Raw genomic sequence first — 23432 nt, 5'->3', positions numbered from 1 at the left:
ACACACACACACACACACACACACACGTAACGAGGTGAATATAGCTACCCCCTTAGAAACTCAATCACAGTTCACCAGAATTTAACTAAGGGATAGTCGGCACACCACATCGGCTTTCGTCCATTAGAGCCCAACTTAACATTTCAGTGCAGAACTGGTCATCTGGTTTGAGCCATAAAGCCTGATTTTCAAACCAACAATGATAATTCATAAGGCAGTTGAGCAATCCAACAAATGATCATGCCATGAACATTAGCAATGATCTAGTGCAAGATCAGTCTACCATGTTAAAAAAAATAGAAACAGTTCCTACGTTCCCAAGAAACAGACAATGAGGATTTGATTCCCAGACTTGAAGCCCTTGTAAGGGTGAAAATAACTTTGTGTTTCCCTGACTTTTTCTCCCTAAATATATTATATGTGGTAAGTGTAAAAATAGATCATGTGACAATAGGCAACTCCATTTCCAAGTGAACTGATCACTCAAATATTAATGACTGTAAAATTCCAACTCCCAATTTCTATTCTTATTACTCGCAAATAAATACCATAAACCAACCACGCTGGCCGGAAATTACTAGCACGATATTGAGAATAACATTTGCCACATGAAAATGCTTTATATTAACTCACGATACAGCAAACCAATCATAGATTTCTCATGAATATAATATGCATATTACTGATAGATTTTACGATATATATACAGACACTTACCTTGTGATAGTAAGTAATAGCTGTAGTGAAGTCATCCTGCAAGAATTACAACCGCAAACAGCCTATTAACAGAATATTAGGAGAAAATATTTGGAAAGAGAATGGTGAAAAATATATTTTAAGAATCAAGAAAATTGAAAGTGTTGAGGACGCGAGTCATGCGACAATAGAGCGAAAGCTTTTTACCAATACCATGACACTAAATAACAGAGGGTCTAGCTTTTCAGACATTTTCTATAACACAGTGATCACCGACTCATCAACTCCTTAGTGTACATGAAATATCCAATAACTAATCACTTCTATTGTTCAATGCATTAAGAATTTCAATAGTTCATTATCTCGCTAACTACATATAGGGAAAAACCCCTATCAGAAGTTTCACTCAATTCATGTTTTAATCAACATTGTTTCAAAAATTCATCAAGTCAAGAGTAATCCAATTGCCAGGCCAACACAGACTCTTTACACCCTAATGAGCTTGATTGGTTCATGCAGCAAAGCTTGTTTCCGCCTACACAATATACTATAGCGAAAAAAGAAAAAAGGGCAAGAGACTTAGATACCTGCAAGTGGTACGTATATGCTAAACCAGCATACGTACTCAAGCTTCTTGTTGATAATGCAAGTGCTTTCTCGTAGTACGAAATCGCTTCATCATACATCCTGAGACAGTGATTTAAGCAAAATCAGGATCAAGAATGCTGAACCCCAATCAACACAGTTGATAGTATCTGATGAGAAGATAAAACAACTTTCCTCAAATTTTAAATGCATGGCATGACCAAGAAATCCAGACCTACTGAAATAGAGGACAAGGTTAAGCAAAAACAAACTGCCTATTAAGATACAGAAAAATTATGGGCATAAGAAAAATCTTGAAATAAGCTGGCTGGATTGATTGCCACCTCAGTTCAGACACTCAGTCACCTAAGTTAATCCTTCAATAGTGAAGATTATAAGAACGATAGGATTTGAAATTCACAAGAGGATATGAGTTGTACGCTAAAAACTATCAAGCACTCAGAAACTTATGAATAAAAAAAGAGTAAAATGACCACAGAGCTAAATTTACCAACTTACTTCAATTTCCTGTAGGCATGGGCAAGATTAACTACAGTTGGTTCCCACATTTCACTTAAAGAGGATGGGATGAGGGCTAATGTTTTCTCAAACCACCATACTGCTTTATTATACCTGAAGCATGGATAACAATTATGCATGTCAGAATCACCCAGTGCATGAAACTTAAAATGGAAATACTGACTTTACTAGTATTGGGTAACCCTATGTCAGCATAGATAATTGGAACATCAGAGTCATGTATGAAGAAATCATGTGTGCCAAGATCCATATAACAATTTAAATCAAGAATATCAAGAATTCTTACATGCAGATCTCAGCTGCCAAACTTTGCAAGCACAAACTTATTAGGTATGTGAGCTTAAGTTATCTTCCAAACTATGAAAAATAAACACAGTCACGCACTCCTCAAAATACAAATGAATTGCCACTGGGATTTCCATAGTTCAAACTCCATCTGTTTAACCAAAACTTTGAGTGCTCAGCACTTATATATTGCAGAAATTTATTTCAAGTGAATGGTACGCTGAATAAACCTTGGTCAAGGTTACCATACTAGTTAGTCTTACCACAACCAAATTTTGGTTACCTACATAACATCTAAGGATCACATGAATTGCAAAACACAAGGAGAGGGGAGGAATTCAAAGAGGAGATTGTAATATAATATGGTTTATTGAAAGAAAATAGATTTAATTTTGGCGACTTGTGATTGTAAAGCTGAGAAAATATCCTTACTCTTGCATATGGTAGGCAACAACTCCAAGTTCGTTAAATACAAGTGGATCTGAGGGGCAAATCGCCTTAGCCTGCAAAAAGAACTGAAGAGAAACATATGCTCATTACCATGAGCACAGAAGTACGAAGAATATATGAATAATGCATGATTTGCACAGTTCACTGAAGGAGAGTGCTATTCCAGCTTATATTCTCACAGAGATTTACTTCTTTCCCTTTCTTTCTCTATTAGCTCCCCATCAATTTCCAGTTCCCCAAACTTAACCCGGATCTAGACAGACTATAGTTGACAGTATGTTTAGTGGTAGGCACCTGCTCAGCAAGCTTATAGCTGTGAGTTCGCATGCATTCCATTCCAATGTAAAGAGTCGGCAAGTGGCACCTGGAATAAGAGAATATCAAGATTTAACCTGTAAAAGAACAATTCATGCATAATAAGAGGATTTCATACGTAATTAGAAAATTAAGCACTCATGGACACAATACATGCAAGTGAGAATCTCACATATAAATCATAAGTTAGGAAATAAAAAATGTAGTGGCTTGTTATTTGGTGGACGCAATGACTCAATAGAAGCAAATTTCAAAGAAATTTAATTAAATTATAAGTCTCGTTTCATCTTGAAGAAGTCTTTAAAACAATAGAGGTAAAAACAAAGAATCATGCAAAGGACTAAAGGCTAAATAAAACTTCTCAGCACCCCTACTCAAACATATCTAAAACTTGAAATGGTTTTGAAGATACGGGCACAAGAAACCACTCAACCATATCTGAATCAAAATGTTCTAATTGCAAAAGTTGATACACTACCCAGGAAATAAACGAGCTGCAGTTCGGTAAGCCGACATAGCTTGATCACCCTCTTCTTTAGCAGCATAAGCATTCCCATAGCCTATCCAGGCTGGTGCAAATGTTCCATCTAGACTTGTTGCCTTGCTGTATGGTAGAGGATGCAAAAATCTAAGTCATGCTCAGAGATAAATAATTGATCCATGTCTCCAATTTTTACATGTCACAGCATAAATTTTGGTTGATGAGTGAAATACTTATCATACATGCATTTATGTACACTACTACACTAGGGTTAATAATAACATATAATCATATTTCACAGCAAGGATATACAGCCCCTACCAAGGCATAACACTCGACAAATTATAAAACAAAATGCCAACTGCATTGAAATTCAAAGAGATACTCAAAGTGACTATATTACAACTATCATATTTTTAGTTAGCAAAGAAGTCAATTATTCATATTATTGAAATAATTCAAAAGCCAAAAATGATGACGGATTACAAAAGAGGTAGTGTTAGATGTTTCAGGATGAGCCACATCTAACATGATGACAAGCTATGTGTACCTGAAATATCGACGGGACTGGTCATACTTCTTGATACAATAGTAATAGCAACCAACCGCAAACCAAGATAAGGCCCTAAAATAACATCAAGAATCATCACAATACAGTAAATAATTCAACCCAATATTCAAGCCTATCAAGAATTTAGATATTCTGTTTGGGTCCCAAGGGTCATCTAAGTAGGCAACGATATCTTGTACAATTAGATCATATATCTGGTTAAAATGCCTAGGCCTTCTAGTTGTCTTCTAAGGTTATCAAAATTGAATAGAATTTCAATATGAAACATCTCCCTCAACATGCAGTAGAGTCTATGCATATTAAGAGCAATTTGAAAGACAAAAAAAAGATAACTGGTTCTTATAACAAATGATACAGAAGACAACAAATGATAAGTAGTACAAGAAAATTTACTTTTGAGGATAATCCTTCACAAGATTGCATGCCATCAGATAGAGCTCATTTGAATGTCCAAGCTCCATTGCAGCTGCCAGATGTACTAAGGTAGTCTTGTTATGGAAAGGATCCTTCTCAAGCAGACTGTAACAGAGATAAAACTCAGTTAGGAAAGAGAGGCAGAGAAGGACAAAAGAAGCAGCGGATATTTAGATAAAAAGCACAACTGTATTGCACTCCAGTCTGCACTCTCCAACTCAGGTCCCAAACTTACACAGATGTTAACTCAAAACATTTCTGATATTCACCGCACTGATTGTAGTATTCAGCTTTGCAGGCTAATAGGTCAGTGTTGGTTTTCAGCGTACGCAAGAAGGAAGGATTAGATTGGTCAATTTTGCAGCTTGTGTTCTCAAGGTCTCGAAACTTGGCTTCCACAACATTTTCCTTCTCATACTGCATAACAAAGAAGAGAAGAGAAAAGGCTTGATCAGTATGCATGCACAAAGTCACCATCATAATCAATCGACACGATACATTGTTTTGCAGAAAAGACAAGTAAAACAATTTTCCCCTTAATATCCACTGACATACAATACAAAACATCCAAATTGAACAGAGCCTCGGATAGCACTAAATGTTACCTTCTTTATCAAGCATGAATAGAATGATGAAAGCCATCCATCTTCACTACCAAATTGCAATGATGAAATCAAATTTGCTTCTGATGTTCAGCATGGAGAAAAGGAAGGAGCAAAACATGGAAGAAGTGTAAGAATTAATTTGTAATTAGATAATATATAAATTCACCCATCTAAACAGCAATTGCAATGAACGAAGATTCTGATGGATTAGTTAAGAGCTTTTACCCTCCTCACACGTGAGCATGTGATTTTCAATAAGACATTCCAGGGCCTGACATAATCACCAAACGGCCAGCAGAAAATTAGGGCACTGATGCATATATGTTGAGACGCTTGAGAGCAAGGAGACATGGTAAATATGAAACTTGAAAAATTGCATGAAGAGGAAATAATTCAAGCCATCAAAAACTCTGCTGAAAGGGCAAAATATTGAATTTATTTACTGGTACTTCAACTTCAGATTAAAGAAATATGAATTTTTAACAGCTGGGTCGAGGTAGATTTACTGCACAATATACACTTCCATCAACTATAGAAAAGCAAGGAAAAGATTGAGACATACCTCATAGCATAAAGGGTCAGCTTTTATGGCAGCTTTGTACCTTGAACCAAAGAAAACAGCATATTAAGGGAGCTTTCCATATTAATTATTTTCATTGAATTCTAACATATCATAATTCAACTATTGTTCATGCAAGCAAAAAAAATTTTAAAAAATCTGTTTCTTAGGTTAAAAAAGGCTTAGTTAATCACAAGTCCTCAAAGGAACCCACCACAATCGAGCCTGGGCACGGTTTTCTAGAGCTTCATGTGCTTTGCCTCTTAAGAAACATATTGCAGAAGATATCTGTTACAGCACAGAAAAAATGCATAGAACCAAGCAAACTAGCAAAACAAAGAAAAAGCCGGACCAAACATGATGAAATATTCGCAAACTTTAACCCTAGCTATATCATGCTACCATATCAAATAGAAGGAAAAAAATACAGAATTTCTAAACAGTAACTGGCAAGCATGTGTGGAAGTATACAGTATTGTTCTTAAGTCCTTTCTGGATAAATACTTGGGCACCAAATATGAGAAAAGTTGATTCATTGATTTAATTATACAGATAGGATGCGTTAGCCCAATTGCTAATCAATATTTCTAATCACCAAGGATGTCAGGACTGGAAATAGATTAGCCGGAGGTTTGCCGGCATACAAATTTTTATGTATATAGTTAGAAGACACTACCAGAGGACGGCTGTTAAAGCAATTTAAAACTTATAACTTAAACACAAATATCATGTAAATAACCTGGCGACCCATTAATAAGTGTCCTTCTGGTTCAAAACTTCCAAAGCATACCAAAAATTCAACAGTGACGTATCTCAGTGTACGTTTGAGAAGAAAAAATAACCTCAAAATTAAGTTTGAAGGCTTCCAAAACAGCATATTAGTAAATTTTTTATGACTGAAAGAATGCTACTGTTAGGATTATAGAAGATTCATTCTATTATTAGAGATATCACAACTTTATCATAGGGATCAGATAATATTCTGTATTTATGAGCCATTAAAGCAAAGGCTCCCTCTTGTACATATATCCCTCTCCTCATAATGAATAAATATAATATTCCAATCATATATGTCTACAGCTACCAACAAGAAATAGAAGACATGTCAGACTTTTCTTTCAGTTTTGAGAATTGACAAAAATATTACTGTTTCATCTTTCCTCCTCCTTTTCTCTCTCTATTTTTCCTCCTATAACCTGCTGATTCTACATCAGATGGGGTCCTGGTCTCTAACCCGGGGTCTTGGTCTCTAACCCTTAAGGCCAAACTGCAAATCATAAACTTTAGTCTTACAAGTATCCCAGCTAAGTTCTTGGAACATGACTCAAGAGCAATCCTGTTATACTAGAATATTATTTTCCACTTTGTGTCTCTTTCTACTTATGATATCAGTATCAAATTCTGACAGGAATATATATTGATATTATGCTACTGAAATCACCTAATTATAAAGTTACACTTCCTTATTGCTTCCTGGTTCATTCTAAGTTTCGCTTGACATTGGTTTAAGAGAAAAATTTAAGTTCCTGCTCATTATTGACCAGAATTGTCACAAGATCCTTGAATTTGCATGCATAAAAGGCAAAAACTCATAGCCAAACATTACAATTTACACGGTAAAAGTAACCCACAGGGAGAACATTACATTGATCTCACGGTCTTCACCATCTTTATCCAAGTACATGACATTAGAATCCTTTGTGTCTGAAACATTGCCTTGTTCATCCACTTTAGCCTCACCCAGCATTAAGAGGCATTGATCCCATTCCTTGAGCTCCTCCTGTTCAAGAAAGCAAGTTAATACAACATAAGCAATTTGTAATATATGTCAAAAGCTATAAAGATGTATAATACTATAACCACAAAACAACATAGCTACAGTTGCATCACAGTATTAAATATTAAAGAGTAATGCATCATATACAAAAAAACAGACTGCAACCAATTTCCTAAATGGCAACTCAGCTATGTAACAAAAAATTTCCAAATGCCACAGCCACAAATTTCTGTCCCAATTTACCTGAACTTTCTGCCGCAAAACAGAGCACCAGGGATTCATCTAATGAAGGAAAAATTGTAGCAAGCGTAATGCAGGACGAAAGTTTAACAATCAACAATCAAGAAGTAATGGCTACAACTGACTGATCCCAAATCCCGAAAGTATTATCCAAATACGTGTGGAAATCTCAAGCCATTCCAACTGATCAAAATTGCATTACCTTGTGATATGGTAAATCATAAATATCTATTCTCACACTGCATTAGTGAAAATCATTATAGCATCAAACAATCATGAAAACTGACAACTAGGTAATATGCTATCATGACCAGGAAATTTATTTGGAAGAGACTCAAGATTCACTATTCTGCTCAATATAAAAACACTTCACAGATGTTGAAAGCAAGAGTTTATTCCTCCCACTATTGTTGCTAGCTCTAAGACTTTCCTGCCCATGAGCAGGATAAACATATAAAGTCTAATTGTCTCCAGCTTGAAGCAGCCATATTCTGCTTTCCTCACCACATTGCATCAACTAATTACTTCTTCCAATCGAATAAATTATTAATCTCAAATGAATTTATCAGTCAATTGCACCATGATAAAGCGATATGATGGTTACTGACATTGATTGCATCTCTATCGCCAGCCTTAACATCACGTAGAAAGACTAAATGTTGGGACTTTATAGCTTGTAACAATTTTAATTATCAATAAGTATTCCAGTGAAGAGAGGAATGTGAAGGAATGAGACCTACTAGCTGTACAGCTGGAGACTCTAATTTCAGGCATCTCATGAGGCAAACACCTATACAGCCATAACAGATTGTCAAAACGTATCAAACATGTCTCAAAAAATTAAGCTTGGACTCCAAACGTGTCTTAGACACATGCCAGTCATAGCTCATGCATGGATAAAACCTCAAAAAAAAAAAAAAGAGAAAAAGATGAAAGGAACAAGAGGTAGAGAGAAAGACAGCAGAACCTTGTTGAAAGCCACACTATTCACAATTCATTATCAGCTGAGAACAATGTGGCATGTTTTTATCTCCATATTTGAACATTCTACATATGATTTAACTTCTTCCGATATAGCATATTTTGGTTTTAAAAAAAGAAAAAGAGCAGCTTGGTTCTATTATAAGAACGTCTCCAATTTTTCTCAAGCATTTATTATTTTTTTCCCTTGAAGCCCTCTGTTGCTTTGACTTTCTCTTCCCTTGTCTTTCAAATCATAACCCCTACACCAATTAAGTGGAGAGAGTTGAAGATAGGAAAACAATCATTTAATGAACTTTAATGGTAAAATTGGAACTTGGAAACTTCTAAAAAAATTTGGATAAATTTAACAGTATTAACTAACTTCAATTAAATTTCTTAATACCCAGGAAGCTGTTAAAATGTCTTTAAAGTAAAAACCAGAGGTAATCTTGGTATCAGATAACTATAACGTTAGAATAATGTCAGTTGTATTTTTTATCCAGAAGCATGTCACAAGTAGAAAGTTTTTAGAACTATAATATAATGCCGGTTGTGCTTGATGTATCACGGCGGCCGTGTCCGTAATTCATAGCATAGAAAGCTCCCCTCCAGTTCCAACCTTGTTTTATTGGTTTATGACAATGAGCTGCTAAAAAATGTTTGCACCCTCACTACGAAATATTTGGATTTACAAAAACCAGTCGTAGTTAATCTCGATCATTGGAAACACAAAGAAGAAGATGATAGTCACTCGGCTAACCACACAAATACAACTGAATTGATACCAGCATTTGAAATAGAGGGACTTACGAGACACTTGGCAGCGAGGTAGCGGAAGCGGAGATCACGGAGAACTATCTTAGAGGCATTGAGGAGATGAAATGCACGACGGTAATGGCGGCCGAGGAAGAGGGCCTGAGCTTGCATGTAGATATCGGCGGGATCATTTGTAAAGGCGGCGACTTTGTCTGCGAAAAAGATGGCAGAAGAGTAGAGATGCTTGCTTACGCAGTCCCTCACAACACCTCGAAGCTTCTCAATTTCTTCCTCCCTCATCTTCGACTAGGGTTTTGTGCCACCTTCAACCTTCTGAGTGGAAGTGACTGAAATGGGGTTTGAGCGGAGCGACATGCTAGAGGAAAATTGAAATACAGGCGGGATGTTTCCCTCGCTTTCTTCATGCAAACTCTAAATGTAAATGACAGATGCAAGAGCCATCAATCCGTTGTAGTCTAGTCGGTTAGGATACTCGGCTCTCACCCGAGAGACCCGGGTTCGATTCCCGGCAACGGAAATGCGGTTTTGTTATTTTGGGTCGGTACTGGCTCGCGCCATATTTTGGCATATTTCTGTCAGCATTTTTGATTGGTTGGTTTGTATTTTACATTGAAATTAACCAATATATCATACAAAAGAAAATAGTTAAATATCGCCAATCAACTATTTATAAATGTGATTATTAAATTAATAATTTCTTTTGGATCAATTGATTTACGTTACGAAGAAATATTTGTTTTTTCCCCTTTACTTTGTGCTGTTGTGTTTTTTGAAAAAAAAAACAAAAATTCAACTCCCAAGAAGGTTCGCTAAATGTTAAACTCTTTTTTTTGGCCTAACTAAATGTTAAATGTCGGTAATTTTTTGTTTGCTGAACATAACATCCAGTGCTCGTTAAAGTCACGTTAATACCATTAACATCAATATAATTATATATATAATTTATAATTAATCACATTATTTACAAATTACAATTTTTTTTTGAGCTGATACAAATTACAAATTACTCCTCCGGTCCTTAATATAGGACCCTTGAGTTGGTTTTGGTCTTAAATATAAAACCCATTTCTCATATTTATTAATTTCTCTAAATTACCCATATAGATACTCCCTCAACCATAATCAAGTAGAAGAATGAGAAAAGGTATTAAGAAAGATGATTATAGTGTTTTAAGAAAAATGTGTCACATTTCTTATAATTAACTAATTTACCTAACTTCTTTAATTTAATCAAATTAGTTAAATGGGTCTTATATTAAGGACCGGAAAAGTATAAACAAAGGGTATAACTCGTTGATCAGTTATCAAGCAGTTGACTATAAGTTTTAGGAAGAATTGCAATTAAATCTGAAACAAAAAGAAGAACATAATTGTTATAAAGTCTTAATAATAATTGAGCAATTAAGAATGACAAATTCCAGAATAAGAAATGATAACTCCTACTTGTCATTGGAACTTTTTTATAATTATTTCCTTTCTATGAAACTCTATTGCAATTGTCCCCAATTTTTAAAGTATAATTCCACAAGGGAACTGGTCAAGGGAGGCATATATATTCAGGGAAAGTCAGTAAAAAAATTGCCGTTTTAAAATTCCATAGGATTTCATACCCAGAAAATACTGGTACTCAAATTTAGATTTTTTCAGCCAACAAACTTCCAAACGGAAACTTTTTGTCAATTTTTGCTACTATTATCCGATCATAATGTACGGTATGCACCAATTTAAAGAGAAAGGACATGGTCCTGCCGAGCTCAACCACGGAAAGTGGAGAACCACTTTGATGAAACACTATATTCAATTCATTCCATGCTTGAAATTTTGCTACTGTTAGCATCTCAGAAACAATGATAATATTAGTAAATTAATAACTAATAACTAGCAATAAAAAAACAATGATGATCAACCTGCTTCCCCAGCAGCTATTGAGCATGAAACATTGTTTAACCCACCAAGCTTCTTCATCTTTATATATCAGAATACTACACGTACAGTACAACAGAACCCACAGCAACCAGGAAAACAGGATTCTGTCTTCCCAGGCTAGCTTGAGCAGCAACCAACTTTCTTCAAGGCAGATACATCATTTTTAAGATCTATTTTTTCTCCCCTGGCTGGCACAGTAGCCGTTCCATTTTCTGCAGTCTCAACCGCCTTCTTGCTAACAATTCGGTAGATTTGAGTCAGAACTTCAGCAAATGCATTCTCCACATTGGTGGACTCAAGAGCTGAGGTTTCCATGAAGTACAATGATTCCCTCTCGGCATAAGATTTCCCATCTTCAGTCGAAACAGCTACAAGGTGACGAAGATCGGATTTGTTCGCAACAAGCATCACAACAATGTTGGAATCCGTGTGGTTTCGCAGTTCTTTCAGCCATCTGTCAACATTCTCGAATGTTGCATGGCGCGTGACATCATACACGATAAGTGCGCCAACAGCCCCACGATAGTATGCACTAGTGATAGCTCGGTACCTACAAGGAACAAAACCATAAATTTTTTTAATATATACATATATATATATATATATATATCTGGTGAGAGAGTAAAATATATACTTGAGCTACTTGCCAATATTAGTCACACAAAAATAACCCATAACAAAGATGAATTGGTAAGCAGTACTGCGAAATGATGTCCACTACGGTGGTCACAAGAGAGGATGATCAAATCGAGGTCAAATCAAACAGTATTGGCCAGCCCTGAATAGGACAGCAATCACACGTCCCCCAGTTGCACATTCGAAAATAATAATAAGGCATGGCAATGGGATTAAAATTGCGTACATAAGATTTCAACAGTGATTAAAATTGCGTACATAAGATTTCAACAGTGATTAAAATTGCGTACATGAGATTAAAATTGCATATTTCATTATTATTTAAGCTCAAACAATTTTCTCTTTCAGCAACTAGTCTAGATTTTCTAGCCATAAATCATAATCTGTTGAATCAATAACCGTAGTTTGTGGGAGGGGAAAAATAAAAACCACCTTACCCATAAACAACCATAGAGAATCATATTAGAATTTGCTAAGACATCTCCAAATATATTTCATCATCTGCCCTGTTCCTAATCCAGGGACCGTTCTCCTTCCCCCATACATCACTAGCAAATTACAGGACTTCATTAATACATCCTAGAAGGTTTGTATTAATATCTAGTGCTATGAACAGAAATATGGCACTCAATTCCTTTCCTGGAAGACTACATTTTATATGTCAGCCACAGATCCTCTATAGCTGTGTGATTTCAGTCTTTCTATTACCATCATCAGTTTTTCCAAGAGGGCCGGATTCAGTCAGATTACTAATTCTCTAGTACACCTCTAACAAAATTTTAAAAAACAAATCACACTTGCTGGACAAATTTTCTACATACGATAACAACTCCCAGAGCCAGAACTTATTACACTCACTGAGCGTCTACACAAACCATGCTGAATACAGAATTACAAAGAAAATCCCAAGCCCCAAGGAAAATGATTGGATCAAGAAAACAAATCCTTCACCCCTAAGCGAAAATGAACATGCCCCCATTATACCAGAATCCCCCACTCCTTTATCAAGAGGATAATAGTATGTTTCCTCAGTAGCATGCTCAAGACATGGAATGGTGTGTTCAAACTCACTGAATTAGTAGTTATAATTTCCCAAAGCTGAGTTCCTAATGCCTTTGTTTTCTGCACCCTTCAGCTCTACTATCAGGTGATCAAGCCTACCACTGAATTCAACAAAATCCTCCCAGACATTGATTTGAAGAATGACAGTTCAACATTAGGCTTATGTGAGGGTTTTGAGCTCAAGAACGAAGTGATTCATAGTTTCATGCTGAAGTGAGAGATATACTGAGTTCAACTGAACAAGGTTTCACTTTTTAACACAACGCCCATGATTGAGTTTGTTGCCCTGCCTATTTGATACATTCACACTGCCAAAACTAATGATGATTTTCTATCATCAGCTCCAACCAGGTGTTATGTGATATGTAATATGTAAAACCGCAGCCGAAACCTTAAATTACAAATGATTAAAGAAATGAAATACCTTCATAAATTTCAGAATATTACTAAGAGATGAATCAAGAATGTAAGACAGCCTTACGATGGGTCCAATCACACTAGCGATTTAATAAGTTAATTCCGGGAGAAGCTAACAATTACCCGTCAGGGATAAATGGAACCATGTTGGTAATTCCAACATTATTGAGGTGATGTAGTTTGAACTCGATAAAATTCAAGGATTTTTATAAACCTAAATGAAATTATTCAACTAGATATTTGCGATGAAAATTGGAGAAAATGAAAAAATCAAACAAAGATCCACAATATCAAGATCTTTCCCTTTGAACTTCAAAAAGAAGACGACAAACAAGAGATACAAAGTCCGGGAAATGTTTCAGTTACTTAAGAACAAAGAAAAATAGATCCTCATATCAAATTAACCTTCTAGAGCAATTTTTTTTTTAATTTTAGTCGCTGTAATTTCATTTTGAAGCAAAACCTAGGACCGTATTCAGCTAGCTTTTTTTATCAGTTCAAACTTCAAGAGCCACATATCAATATCATTCTGGCAAGTGAAGCAAGCAACTACGGCCAATTTCAGCAAACGACTTCAAAATCTCAGATACACCCCCACCGAATCCTTGTCAGCTCAAATCAAAGAAAGAACTAACTAAAAGAGACACGGAATAGGAAAAAAAGATAAATAAGAGGCGCAGTTGAAGAAGAAATAGGACCTCTCCTGGCCAGCAGTGTCCCAGATCTGAGCTTTAATGACTTTACTATCAACGTTCAAGGAGCGAGTAGCGAACTCAACCCCAATGGTGGACTTGGACTCGAGGTTGAACTCATTCTTGGTGAACCTGGAAAGAAGATTGGACTTGCCCACTCCCGAATCGCCGATCAGGACTACCTTAAAGAGGTAATCATAATCGTCCTCCGCTCTATAGCCAGCCATTGCCTTTGCAGTTGTTTGGTTCTCTTCTCTTCAGGTGAGAGAGAAGGAAGAAAAGCAAGGAAGGGGATTTGCAGACAGTGGCTGTGGTTCCGTGTAGTGTGAAGTCGGAAACGTGAAAACGTTTAAAAAAGCGCCAGAAAATGTGAATGAAAGAAGCTCTGCTTCTCAACGGTGATCTCCATCTCGTTTTACCATGATCCTCACTCATATTTTACAGTACCTGATTATTGATTATTAATTAATACAAAGGTTAATACAAACTTTACTCTATCATGTTCGTTTTCATTTTAGTTTTGGTCTCTTAAATTTTAAATCATTGGTTTTGACTATTTAAATCTTTTTATTTGTTATATTAGTCCTATAATCTAATAAAAATTTGAACTATTTTATTCATTGAAGGATCAAACTTATGGTTTGAAACTTGATCAAAATTAAAACAAAGCAAACTTGATAGATGAAATATTAGATTAACCCTTAATATAATCATCAACATGATATTCAATATTCATGAATATCATCCAATCACCAATTATTAATACATCATTACTAATGTGATTGCTGGTTAAGCTAAACATATAAAATATAAAAACTCATGTCTGACCACATTATTTATATATAAAAAATATTTCATACCTCATATAGAAATTAAAGTCAGTTGGCAGAGAGAAAAGAAGAAGAAATTAAAGTCCCCCTGGTTGATTGAATCATTAAAATATTTATTACTATTACTTTTACATATTAAAATTTGTTTGAATATAAGGGACTACATGGGAGATTAAACCCGCGATTTAGCGCCAATAAAAGTGACCGGCGCATTACAAGATCACAAGACTATTGGCTGCAATTTATTTTATAATTTAGTCTATATTGGTGAAATTTTTTATTTATGGGTCAACATAAAATCCCATCTGATTAAGGAAAAGTATTTATGATAATGTAAGAGGTGTTTGACAACCTCAAAACTATAGTTTCAGAAACACTTTTCTGCAAAACGAGGTAAATTCATCCATATATTTACTTTGTAAACCATAAAAACACTTCTAAAACTATAGTTTGGTTTCTATCTAAACACTCTATGATAAAACCCAAATAGGCACGCATTCAAAAGGAGGGTATCTGAAGAGTGTGCATGTCCATTTTATTCCTCAAGTAAAATGCACATTTATTTAGATGTTGACCGTTTGAGGAGGCATTAATTGAATATTTATAGTACATTCCCTTTCTATGTTATGGATGAAACCTAGCAATTGAGAGATCGAAAGGGCAAAAAAAAAAAACAATTGAAATGGAAGAGGGATTTCATCATTTAACTTACTTCCCCTACATTTTCCTCCGTCACTACAATGTGAAAATTTTAACACTTGAGATTCACTCCATCCGTTTGTTGTATGAGTGATAATCAGTCAAATCACGTTAATAAAAAAAGCTATTTAAAATTAGTTAGAAATGATAAATATATATAAAAAATAATTTATCTTACAAAGTATCCTTATTTATGAGAAAATAAAGCATAAGTGAGAGAATTTGCAATCTAAACATTTTATCTTGATGATAAATGCAATGATATAAACAGGGGTAATTAACCAAAAAAAGTTTATAAGGGTCTCTTATAAATAGAAATAAGAGATGCCTAAAATTATCTTTTTGTAAAAAAAAAAATAGAGGGAGTAATCTTTTATTAAATTATTATTATAATTCTATATAAGAAATACATAAATAAATTTAAGCTATATAAATTTAAGCTATTAATATTTGAAGTAAACAAAATCATAAAAATAGAAGAAAATTCATTAAAATTTTTATCTGATGAAGGGAAATAAAGGGGATGGAAGTGGAGAGACCCTCTCCTTGAGAAACAAAGGTGAAATTTCAGAACAAACAATTGTTGTGGGGCGTTGCAATGCAGGCAAGATCAAAAGTGACCTTAAAATGGGAAAATGAATTCTTTCTCTTTAGGAGGTATTCTTTTAGTCCTATTTATAAGTCACTTATAACATATTTCATACAAATCAAGAAAAACCTTAAACTTTATTAACTCTTATTTAAAACTTAAAAGTTTTTTAACTTTATCTCTGTTAATTTAATTATGCCCTATATAAATGAAGTCAATATAATAATAAATAAGGGTAAACTTGTACATTCATGCCAAAAAATTTTGCAATACCTTATAAATATGATCAAAATATATTTTCTCTCTCTGTCTTATAAATAGAACAAGAGTAATTTGAAACTTTCTTCAAGTCGATGTTATTAGGATTGAGGGAATTGATATGCTGGCCAAATAATCTGTCTGATTTGGTTACAAAGTCAGTATTGCTCATTTGTTTAGGTAATTACGTGGCTTCCTGTTAATTGATACTCCTAATTAATTAATGTGAAAGGATCAAAGAAGAAGACAAAAAATATAATGCACATGAAGATGTCTTACGATGCAGAGATGTTTCATGCATATGCGGGATGCATGTGCAGCCTAATTTACTGCCTACACAACAGAGAGGGAAATTCAAAACAAGTATCCTAGAGTTGACCATGCTAGCAATAGACACAAATGTTCTTATGATTCATTATTCCTCAAAATTTTACTGCTCATAATGGCTTGATATATTTTTTACTTATCAAAATGACTTGATATGTTTTTTATGCATAAAAACCACCGATACTAACTTCAGGTCATTCTGACTTGTAAAATTTTCAAATATAAATTTTTTACATATTTTTCTTCATTTTATAATAATTGACCACGCACTCAAATTTATGGGTTAAAATCTCATTTGCTGATATATTACATATTCGAGAGGAATAATGCATCCACAAATAAAATTGATTAGGAGCAATTACGAGCACAAATCCAAAAGAATAACTCATCATTCCAAAAAAAAAAAAAAGCTAGTCTATTAGGTCAAAGTAATTCAATTGGCCCCTTGCCAATTCTTTATGAGTAACCCTTTTCATAAACACAGGCTTCTCAGTGAAAAGTGAAAACACTAAAGTTACAGGAAGAAGTCAAAAGGAAAATTAACTAATTTTAACGATTTAACGTTTAACAACTTTCTTAAAGTACGTACGCAATTTGATTACTTATATCTCGTAATAAAAGATAGAAGGAGTATCGTATTAAATGAGAGAGCCTCTTAAATTTGGGACTTCTGATGTGAGATTTATAATAGGTGTAAATAAACTACTTACTTGGATTCAAGGTTTGAGGAGCTAAAACTATATATGTTTCAATTAATTTTTCACTCAACCCCATAACTTAGGTTAGATTAGGAAAAAAAACACAGTTTAATTTAGATTTGATTCACATTCGATTTGGTGAGCTTCAGTTTTGTGAAAATTTCAGTTTGGCAAACACTAATCTAAGCACACAATATTCCAAATGCAAGATTTATATATTTGTAGGTTTTTATTTTCAAAAATCTTATGGATCAAATATATGCACAAATCTTCAGCTTGATTCCGTTATTAGACCATTAATATAGTTATGTTAATTGGTTTTACATTACCTTGCATTAAAAAAAAAAAAAAAGAAGAACACTGTTAGCATGTGATGAAGTCCACAATTATGATCAGCAGCTCAGTTGATGATCGGAAAATTAAATAATCATTTCACACACAATTTGGTGGTGATAGGGCCAAATTGATTACGGGTCCTTACAGTTGATTTTTCTTTTTTGAGTGGTGGGGACTTATATGGTTGAATATTTGCTTTTTTATTTCTGGTATGATGCCTCTGATTATGCTTACGTGAAAATGACAGAACGGAGAATTTCATAAAAAAATTTTAAAATTACTAAATGTTAAATAAATTTTTTTAAAAAAATGTTATGTTATTTGTAAATCAAGTATTGTTAAAATTTATTACGTGTCAGAACCAAACTTTTGTGGGATACTTTCGTTGTTTAGATATCTTACTAAAAATAATATAATATAATATAATTAAAATAGAGATTTAAAAATAAGATAAAGATGCATATGTTTTAACAATAATTGCTCTAAATATATGTTTATAATGGATTATAGGTAATCTTGCATTAATCAATTGCAAGCTAACTTAGGCCTCACACATGTGAACTCGTATAAAGTCATAAAAAAGTACATAATGATCGATTGCCTCTTTTTTTTTTTTGTTGGTGAAGATAATGATAATAATGCCCTTAGGCTTTAGGCATGCGCGCAATAAATCACATTTTGTTGAAAAAAAGAAATAAATCACAAAACACTGGAGCATGGTGTCACAATAAGTTTCAACAAGTTGGAAGTCGGCATATATATCACCTACCTATTTGATTATAGATTTTATTTGTAACATATAAACGAGTTCTTATAATTAGGATTGAAATTAATACGTGTTATAATGAGATTTGGTTTATAAAAAAAGACTAATTTTTTATAACACAGCACATGGAAGTAAGATTCAAAAATTCTTAATAGGAGAAGTGCACGTTAAACAAGGATTTTTTTTTTTACATATACAAAAAAATGGGAACTTTTTTTTTGCCAATTTTTTATTTTTTTTGGGAGAATGACAAAAAAATTTTGAAAATTGTGTAATCTTAAATGAAGAATTCTTGTATAAATGTATTGTTATTTTAAAGTAAAATACGGCCAAAGTGAAAAACAAATCTAATTTGAGTTTTAGTACTTTTTACGTCATTTTCCATTTTTTTTATATGTTTATTACCCTTTTTGGTACCAAACATCTTGCACAGCATCAGATTCCTGACCTGTTTTATGATATATCAGATCGAAACATCATATCAGTTATCATTATTGTTGCCTCTCTGGGGTCCTTTGTTCCCTTCGCTCATCAATGTCTCTGTCAGAAGCCTCTTCATCTTATTCTTCTCCCTCATTATCGTCGTCGCCGTCCGAAGAAACCAACACGACGTCGTCGACGTTCATCAGCACAGCAACAGCAAGCCGCAGAACTCTGATGGTGTCAAAGTCGGTGTCGGAGAGGCTTCTGGGGAAGTTCTTCGATGCGTCTCAATTCGATTTCGATTACGAGCAGAGTGGGCTGTGGTCTCCTCCGGTCAGACGAAGTGCGTACTTGGCCTCGCCGGCCGGCAACATCATCTACTCCGACGATCAACTCTTCAGAAAACTCAAGAAAGCCAAGAGTGCCTGGAAGAAGAGGCGCTTAGTTTGCTTTGATTTTATTACTGTACGTGTCTCATTCTTCTTTATTCCTTCTTCGCTCCTTCTATTCATAGTTTATTTTCATCTTCTCCTTCATCTCCTCCTTCTTCGTTATACTTGTTGTGAAGTTAGTTATCAAATTTCAGTTTTTGACTTACCGACTGGTATCTCAGATTTTAACAAAATCAATGCAAGTACGTGCACTTGGATTTTACTCAGAGGGATTCGCACTTGATACTCAAATTTGTTACTCATAATGCTTCTTACAAATCTAAAACATTTCAACAACTCAGATCAATTCATAACGCAAGCCTTTCTATGAATGATAAGACTACATACATAGATGATTTACATATTGCAGTATTCCAATAAGCAATTTTGTAATATATACTCGATTTGCTTTATATTGTTTTGTGAGATAATATTCCACCGCCATGTGAAGGGTGTAAATTAACTAAGATCTATAGATTCTGTCATATTTTCAAAACCAGTATAGAATACATATATAGGTGGCAATTTTAAGAAATAACCAGCAGTAAAGTAATACAGTAAACTTTAATACACACGCATACTTTCTGATGATGAGATGTTTTGTGCAGGCTTTTATGTGCTTATGAAGATGAAGGATGGTAAAGGAGGAAGCTAAGGTGCATATATAGAGGAAATATAATTATATACTCTCCTTTTAAGATAAAGTTATGTTCTGTGTCTCTCAGATATATATATATATATATATATATATATGCAAGTGATGATCTTATCTTAATTTACTTTTGGGTTGGCTTATGTGTGTATGGATGCATGTGGGCACTACACAACTTTTAATTCCAACATATATGTGGTCCAAATTAAACAAATCATGAGCTACCTATTTAATATTGGAATCCCCACAGATATATATATATATATATATATATATGTACACACACTAGTAGGACCGGTATGTGAAATATTTTACAAGTTACCGCGTAGCCACCAAACCCTTCTTGTACTTCATTTCCACACACACCCCCTACCCTACTTTGATTTTCATTCCTGCTTTGGCCATACATTAATATTAGTTATATGTATTTTGTTTAGGAACTCTTGTGTCGTCGTGTGGCATATATGGGTTTGCAAAATTTCCGACAAAAATTGTGGAAGATATAATGAGTTACTGCGTCCCATCTTTAATTTATATAAGAATTAGTTTGACATTTAATTTGGTTCTATATATAATACTTAAATTTATTTTATCTCTAATATTTATTTATTTTTTCAATATAGTCTTTCTATTAGCTGTACATGTTAAAAATTCTGGTTAATACACATGATTAGTAAGATATTTTAGAATAAAAAGCACATATTTATTACAACTAATTGATTTAACTAATTTTCTTAATCTATTCTAATTAATCAACATATGGTGGTTTTGATGGCGATGAGCTGTATATTTTGAATGGCATATTGAAGCTTTTGACTGAGAGGTCAGGTCTAAAAGTTGCCACAAAAGGCGAGAGACGCAGTTTTGATTCCCTTTCCAAACCAGCTTTGTTATATATAGCAGAATCCGATTCCTTTTCAAACCAAACAAGTAACGTGTGGGTGTGCTGTGAGTCCATTCAAATTGGCAAAAGCTCTCTGAAAAACATACAGATATACATATCAAATCCATGCACCTAGCTATGCTTCTTCCTACATATATATGCTCTTTCACTTTTACTTAACGGTAAGAAAATTTAATTAAGGTTTCCACGTTCAAAAGGGGAGAAAGACACAGACGCATATATAAAAGGATCATTGAAACATTGGAATGCCAAGGGGACCTAACTTAATTCCCATAAAAATGTTAGATACTATCTTGGAATTAAGTTTGTTAATGAAATGATCTAATTATTGTTGATAAAATTAGTTGTCACTCTCTTACCTGATACTGTCATTTGATAAGTTAAAGTTTGTCACACGTTAAACTGTTATTGTCATTTTGTTTGTTTGTTCTTTATATTTTAAATCAAGGGCATTTAAGTAAATTTGCTGCAAATTTCATTTCAAACTAATCCAGAGGTACTCGTATTTCACAACCATTAGGTCATTTTGAAGTCTTAAATTGATCAGATTTTACAGACTTATTAGGAGGATTTTTGTGATATTTTGAAAAAGTAAGAAGCCTCCCTCGTTATATATGCTCAATTTTCATAAAATTCTTAATGAAGGATATCTAAAAAACTGTGATTTTTTTCTTAAAACAAATTTAAGACTAATGAAGATATATATATATATTTTCTGGGCAAATCTCCTAAAACAAAAGGCTACAAATTTTTGCACAATAGAACAGAGGAGACAATCGTTTACTACAACTTACTGTGATGTAGGTAGAACGAAAATTAACCTTTGGGGGAAATGATAATTTCAAAAAATAATGTGTTGATAAAATTTGGAAGACAAAACAGTGACAGATGAACGAGGGAGATATGCTTCAGAAAGAATATTCAGAGCGGTACACTGCAAATTATCCTTACAAAATATGCTTTATTTCTGTCTCTCTTCCAACATTCCTTTCGTCTTCTTCCTCTCTTCAATTAGATTCCCTTCCCATATTCAGATTAATGCATGGTACACTGCAAATCATCCTTTATGTAAATCTATATCTCTTCTTTTGGAGTTATAGGGGATAGATCAGTCATTTTCATGGACCAGATTTTATTTATATTATTACTATTTCAAACTTTTCATTCTTTTATTTAGAGCTGGTTTGTTTAAAATCATAAAAAAAAATATTTTGGCTAGTTAAGCATTAGCTTTTTATATCATAAAGATTTTGTTTAAAAAAATTTGCTTTGACCAATTTATTTTGATAAGCTATTGAAAACAGATTTTTTTAAACATGTCCCTCGTATTTAGCTTAAGGTTCCGGAAGACTCCCAACAACTTTCTTAAACAAATTAGTCCTTAAATGGCATTTTATAAAATGTATGAAACAATAAATATTTTTTTTTAGTAATGCCATTTGAATGAATATTATTGAGTAATTATGATGAGGGGGGGATATGTACTGAGTGTGGTTAAGATCAGTTTCATTAAATTAAAGTTACTTGTCAAAGGATGGGGTATTCTTTTTTTTTTTTTTTGAATAAATTAGTTAAATGTGAGTTATAAATAATAATGGATTAATACAACTTTTTGCTCCTCAAGTTTGTTCTCAATTTAATTTTGATCATCACATTTCTTTTTATTTAAAATATTGGCCCCCTATAATTCAATAAAAAAACATAGGTCATTTTGGTCCTATAGGGACCAAAACCTATAATTTAAAATTTGAGAGACTAAAATCAAAATGAGGATAAATTTGCGAAATCAAAAATTATATTAACCCAATAATAATTGATGAAGTATTAGACTTGTGTTCTATGTTGGAAGTCACGTTTGTTCACAATGTCGTAAATATTGCAGTTTTCATGTGTCAATATTTTGATTCAACTATTTTAATTGCGGCACATCCTTCTTTTGGTCCGCACTTATTTTGATTAAGCCATTAGTTTCTGTATTAATAGTCATGCATATGTTTGATTTGTTCTTAATTTTTTTAATGGGTTAAGGTGCACCCAGCATCCCGAACTATTTACCCAGGTGCGTCCAGTGGCCTAAAGTAATTTTGGGTGCATCCAGTGTCCTAAACTAATTAAAATGGTGCGTCCATATCCCAGGCTAACAGAAATGTTATGTTGAATCGTTAATTTCCTGACCCCAGATATTCTAAATGGTAGACATATGGACATTTGATGTGTATTATTCTTACTCAAAATTGAATTTATTTCCTTCCTCTTCTTATAAATAAATTGACTTTTGAGTAAGAATAATATACATCGGGTGCCCATGTGTCTATCATGTGGAATATCTGGGGTCAACTTTAAATTGAGTCAGGAAAATAATGGTTAAACATAACATTTATGTTAGCCTAGGATATGGACGCATCATTTTAATTAGTTTAAGACACTGGATGCATCTAAAATTACTTTAGGCCACTGGACGCACCTAGATAAATAGTTCGAGGTGCTGGGTGCACCTTAACCCTTTTTTAATTATTACTAAAATATTT

The 23432-nt window shown here is 33.7% G+C and overlaps 3 protein-coding genes and 1 non-coding gene across 4 annotated transcripts; 2 read left to right on the top strand and 2 right to left on the bottom strand.

Annotated features, from left to right (window-relative positions):
• Positions 1-23: 23 nt before the first annotated feature.
• Positions 24-9548, bottom strand: LOC114714859 (anaphase-promoting complex subunit 6-like). Its single transcript, XM_028899644.1, has 16 exons — positions 9292-9548; positions 7147-7281; positions 5716-5789; positions 5505-5544; positions 5168-5213; positions 4943-5022; positions 4573-4754; positions 4317-4442; positions 3903-3977; positions 3350-3475; positions 2851-2920; positions 2539-2621; positions 1801-1914; positions 1284-1383; positions 718-753; positions 24-181 (listed from the first exon to the last, which is right to left on the bottom strand). The coding sequence occupies exons 1-16, from the start codon at positions 9535-9537 to the stop codon at positions 86-88; spliced, it is 1629 nt and encodes a 542-aa protein (XP_028755477.1). The 5' UTR covers positions 9538-9548; the 3' UTR covers positions 24-85.
• Positions 9549-9702: 154 nt separating this feature from the next.
• Positions 9703-9775, top strand: TRNAE-CUC (transfer RNA glutamic acid (anticodon CUC)). Its single transcript has one exon. It is a non-coding gene; the product is annotated as a tRNA-Glu (tRNA).
• Positions 9776-11224: 1449 nt separating this feature from the next.
• LOC114714860 (ras-related protein RABA1b-like) lies at positions 11225-14322 on the bottom strand. Its single transcript, XM_028899645.1, has 2 exons — positions 13998-14322; positions 11225-11734 (listed from the first exon to the last, which is right to left on the bottom strand). Exons 1-2 carry the CDS (start codon positions 14216-14218, stop codon positions 11302-11304), a joined length of 654 nt encoding a protein of 217 aa, XP_028755478.1. The 5' UTR covers positions 14219-14322; the 3' UTR covers positions 11225-11301.
• A 4706-nt stretch (positions 14323-19028) lies between these two features.
• LOC114714861 (uncharacterized) lies at positions 19029-20191 on the top strand. The gene is made up of 2 exons (XM_028899646.1): positions 19029-19382; positions 19957-20191. The coding sequence occupies exons 1-2, from the start codon at positions 19029-19031 to the stop codon at positions 19972-19974; spliced, it is 372 nt and encodes a 123-aa protein (XP_028755479.1). The 3' UTR covers positions 19975-20191.
• The last annotated feature ends 3241 nt before the right edge of the window (positions 20192-23432 follow it).

Source organism: Neltuma alba, unplaced genomic scaffold (assembly GCF_004799145.2).
Source record: "Neltuma alba isolate B1F8T4 unplaced genomic scaffold, ASM479914v2 tig00011544_pilon, whole genome shotgun sequence".
In the NCBI taxonomy this organism is placed as follows: domain Eukaryota; kingdom Viridiplantae; phylum Streptophyta; class Magnoliopsida; order Fabales; family Fabaceae; genus Neltuma; species Neltuma alba.
The sequence above is the reverse complement of the archived record's forward strand: the minus strand, read 5'-3'. Positions and strand labels throughout refer to the sequence as shown.

Excerpts from the sequence above, each read along its gene's own strand:
- LOC114714859 (XM_028899644.1), bottom strand. The coding sequence starts at position 9,537 with ATGAGGGAGGAAGAAATTGAGAAGCTTCGAGGTGTTGTGAGGGACTGC. Across the intron at positions 5,790-7,146 it reads GTGAAGACCGTGAGATCAAT|ATATCTTCTGCAATATGTTT; the intron begins GTAATGTTCTCC and ends GTGCTGTAACAG. Across the intron at positions 4,443-4,572 it reads TGTTTTGAGTTAACATCTGT|TCTGCTTGAGAAGGATCCTT; the intron begins GTAAGTTTGGGA and ends TCTCTGTTACAG.
- LOC114714860 (XM_028899645.1), bottom strand. The coding sequence starts at position 14,218 with ATGGCTGGCTATAGAGCGGAGGACGATTATGATTACCTCTTTAAGGTA. Across the intron at positions 11,735-13,997 it reads GACACTGCTGGCCAGGAGAG|GTACCGAGCTATCACTAGTG; the intron begins GTCCTATTTCTT and ends TGTTCCTTGTAG.
- LOC114714861 (XM_028899646.1), top strand. The coding sequence starts at position 19,029 with ATGTCTCTGTCAGAAGCCTCTTCATCTTATTCTTCTCCCTCATTATCG.